The sequence below is a fragment of the Gavialis gangeticus genome, unplaced genomic scaffold (assembly GCF_001723915.1).
Source record: "Gavialis gangeticus isolate Ggan-Ray unplaced genomic scaffold, GavGan_comp1, whole genome shotgun sequence".
Taxonomy (NCBI): Eukaryota; Metazoa; Chordata; order Crocodylia; family Gavialidae; genus Gavialis; species Gavialis gangeticus.
The window spans coordinates 157522190-157526126 of NW_017729025.1; the positions used below are offsets into that span (position 1 = coordinate 157522190).

General features: G+C 46.6%; 1 protein-coding gene across 1 annotated transcript in view; it reads right to left on the reverse strand.

Annotated features, from left to right (window-relative positions):
* Positions 1-1731: 1731 nt before the first annotated feature.
* The window catches only part of LOC109299246 (ras-related and estrogen-regulated growth inhibitor-like), a 46742-nt gene continuing 44536 nt past the window's right edge, over positions 1732-3937 (reverse strand). The window contains exon 5 of the mRNA XM_019519847.1: positions 1732-3102. Within this exon, the coding sequence (XP_019375392.1) occupies positions 2976-3102 (127 nt within the window). The 3' untranslated portion in view covers positions 1732-2975. The remainder of the gene's footprint in view (positions 3103-3937) is intronic.

Here is a 3937-nt window from a genome sequence, read left to right on the forward strand (position 1 = left end):
TCAGGATAATAAATTCTACGTATCGAGTCAGTGACCCTGAAGAACACAACCCAGTTTGTAAAAGCAGATTCTGTTCTGGTGATAACTTACCTTTATTCACCACATTGAAAAGAGGGTAGGAAGGGGAAGAGAATTAATCACTAATAAAAATTAGCACTTATGGATATCATCTTCAGATTCTACCTTGAGCAATCTTCCAGATCCACATTGAGCATTTCAAGCCCAGATGTTTCATTTCCTTTTACACGTGGTGCTTATAGGTGGTACCCCTTCCTTTTCAGTAGGTCATACTAGCCTATGCCCTATTGGTGCTACACTCACTAGCACCATGGCCGAAAGGGACTTGGGGGTCATGCTTGACCACAAGATGAACATGAGCCACCAATGTGATACTGCAGCTGGCAATGCAAACAAGACTCTGGCTTGCATCTTTAGCAAGACCCAGGATGTCATCCTCCCACTGTGCTCGGCTTTGGTGAGGCAGCAGCTAGAGTACTGCTTCCAATTCTGGGCTCCATAATTTAGGAAGGACATGGAGAAGCTTGAGAGAGTCCAGAGGAGAGCCACATGCATGATCAGAAGGCAGGAGAACAGGCCTTATGAAGAGAGACTGAGAGCCATGGGACTCTTCAGCCTGGAAAAGTGCAGGCTCAGGGGGGAACCTGGTGGCACCCTATATTAGGGGTGTGCATCAGGATTTGGCGAAACGTCTGTTCACCAGAGCGCTCCACGGGATGACAAGGTCTAATGGTCACAAACTCCCCCAAGACCATTTTAGGCTGGACATAAGGAAAAACTTCTTTACGGTCCAAGCCCCCCAAGGCCTGGAATAGACTCCCTCCAGAGGTGGTGCACGCACCTACTCTGGACTCTTTCAAGAAACATTTGGATGCTTATCTTGCTGGGATCCTTTTACCCTAGCTGACTTCCTGCCCCTGGTGCAGAGGGCTGGACCCAATGATCTTCCAAGGTCCCTTCCAGCCCTAATGTCTATGAACTGATGTTGCATTTGTCCTGGGACCAGTTGTGCCTGTGTTTGTCCTGTAATGGAAAAGTCACAGGATTGGCATGTATACACACTGCCCTTCCAATCAGGGTTTAGTAAGCAGCTGAATGCACTGCCACTTTGCTGCTATTGATCCAACAATGCAATCCCAGGACATACTTTGTGATGTCCTGGGACAAACTGTTAGTGGATCTTACCCCATGAACCTTTTCAGGGTCTGTCCTGTGACAAAAGAAATGGATGTCTGAACGACTGCAACTTTTCCAGGGAGAAAATTGATTCTCCTGGGACAAATGTGAAGTTTTTTTGTAGCCCAACTGTTCTGACCATTATTCAGTCACCTCATAAAACCATGCCTTTAAGGTGGAAGAAATCCCACAGAATATAACAACTCACTGGCCCTCTAGGACAGACAAGTGCAATTAACCGGCACTTGTTAGCAGAGGTATCAGAGTGTGTCACAAGAAACAGTCCCCTTGGGCACTTACACACGTGAGGAGGCTGCTGCGATGCACTGTAAATCTAGCACGTCAGAGCAGACTTGATTAACCGAGTCTGTCAGAGTGCAGAAATTAATGTACTCTAGCAGCCTCCAGTGTCACATGTATCAGAATCTCCACACTGAAAAATGGCAGCGGGGCACTGAATAAAACCTTGTTTGATGAGCTTTAGTTCAAAATGCCCCACTGCCATTTATTCAGTGCAAGGACGCTGATACACATGAGGATTGGTGCTTGAAATTAGCATGGCTCGCTAATTAAAGCACCCGCCTTCCCACCTCCCAGAGCAAGTCTATAAATGCCCCTTGATTTACATACCTGGTAACCCAATCTGTTCCACAGAGATTGGGAGGCAATATACACATCCTGGCTACTAGGAAATTTCAGCATGGAATGACCATGTTATCAGTAAACCAGCTGAATTGACAGAGTCCTTTAGTGACCCTCCGTTTGGAGAGATAAGCATGCAGCGCTTCTAAAACTATGTTGTTCAGGCTGGAGCAATGTGTAAACTGAAGATCAGTTCTAGATTTGGGTGGAACATGGAGGAAGCCTGGATGGCCCTTACCTGGGAGAGGGGGGACCCAATGGGAGACAGATGGCAGCAAATAACACAAGATGCACAGCTTCAGCCATGAGTGTAACAGCTAAAAAAACCCCCCAAACCCCATCACCCACACACCATTAAAATATAGTTGGTGCTTTCCAGCTAAGCTGGGACAGCAACATCTGACATTTTTGCCTTGCCTAAATTGTTACTTACTGTGCTATTTAGAGGGGATTTTGTCAAGTGATTTCAGCCCCCAAAAATGGTTTTACAGAGCCTGGGAATAACTGGCTTTAAAAAAAAAACAAAAAACAGTAAAGTTGCTGTAAACAAATTTTCTTAATTTAAACAATTTAAACGTTCTCTTGTGGAGCATATAACCTTAACCAGCAGAAACATAGGGAAAGCAGGCACAGAGATTAAATAATTAGGAATTAGTGGCTAGTATTGCAGGGATGGGATATTGACCCTATTACTGGGGAACCTGGGCACTTCACAATCCTTAATTGTCATTGTTGCACCCCGGGTTCTTATCCTGATTTTCACAGGCCAAGGAAAGAGGTTAAGTGACCCGCCCGAAGTTATGCAGGGAGTGTCTAACCACACAGGAAGTGAACCTATGTCTCTTATGCTTGCCTCCTCACCACTGGACCGACTTCTCTCTCCATTAACTAGAGATGCTGGACTAGCACTAAACTAGGCTAGCAGTAGTGTCAACCCTTCCACATGTAAGCAAAGGGCTCCAATCTCATGAGCCATCCAGTCCCTTTTCTTCTGTGCATCTGTAGCACATGCAGTGTGTGGTGCCAGGCCCTATCACAAGTGGTCACTGGATCGCCATCTCGCAGCTCTCTGGATGGACCTGGCCAACTCCAAAAATCCCATTTGTCACAAGTGTTTCAACTAACCCCCAAGATCACTCTCAGTCAACAAGATTTGAGGGAACTGGAGGTTTTGGTTTCTTTTGCACTGGGATTGGGTGTACTGTCAGTCTTGTTGGTTCCCTGCATGTGTAGGTGGCTCTTCCTGGTTCCTGTGGATCGTTCACACTGGGATATGGGAGAGAAAATAATTTAAAACAGAAGAATGTGACTTCAGAAACACATATGGCAAGAGGAACTTGGTGGCAGGGTCCTCCCTGGTGCTGCCTTTAACTCCTAACTTGAAATGGACTAGATTTCAAGCTGTGCGCAACCCTGGCCAGTGCTTGATGGAGCTGGCATTTGGCACTCTTTCCCTTGCTTTACTCCCCAGCTGGATTCATTTTCTCCTTAGGAGGAGAGAATTAATAAAGCCCAGAACCAGCGGTCTAACTAACTATTCTGGTGCTCTGAGAAGAACAAAGGGGGAGGGCATATTTTGTGTGCGGACTCATTTGGGGCAACCATTTTAACTCCCACCCCCTGATCTGCCCTATTCACCCACACGTAAACTACTGCCCAGAGCAGTAAACATGGCTCTTTGATAGCAACTTTGATGACTATGATGGAGAAACACAACTGAGAACATTTTTGATTGTCACAACTAAGGTTCTGTCCTCACAGCAGTCACACAATTTCAGCAGCTGTGGGCACAACGTGATGCCCTCCATGCACACTACTGTAGTCCCATGGAAACTGTGTGTCACTCTACAGATGGTGTAAGCTCTGGGTGGCATGAAACTTGCAGGGCTGAGTGCCTGTGTGCACACGTCCAAGAGTCACACTGAGTAGAGAGGGTAATGGCAGCTGGACCATCATGAAGGGTAAGTGCTTGAAATCCCTTTAGCATCAAGGGCTTGATTTTGTCCTGCTGAAGTCAATGAGACCTTTACCCTGGAGTCTGATGGCTGGGGGTGGGGGTAAGTGAATAGGGAATGGTGGGGGGGGTCGAAGGTCACGCAGG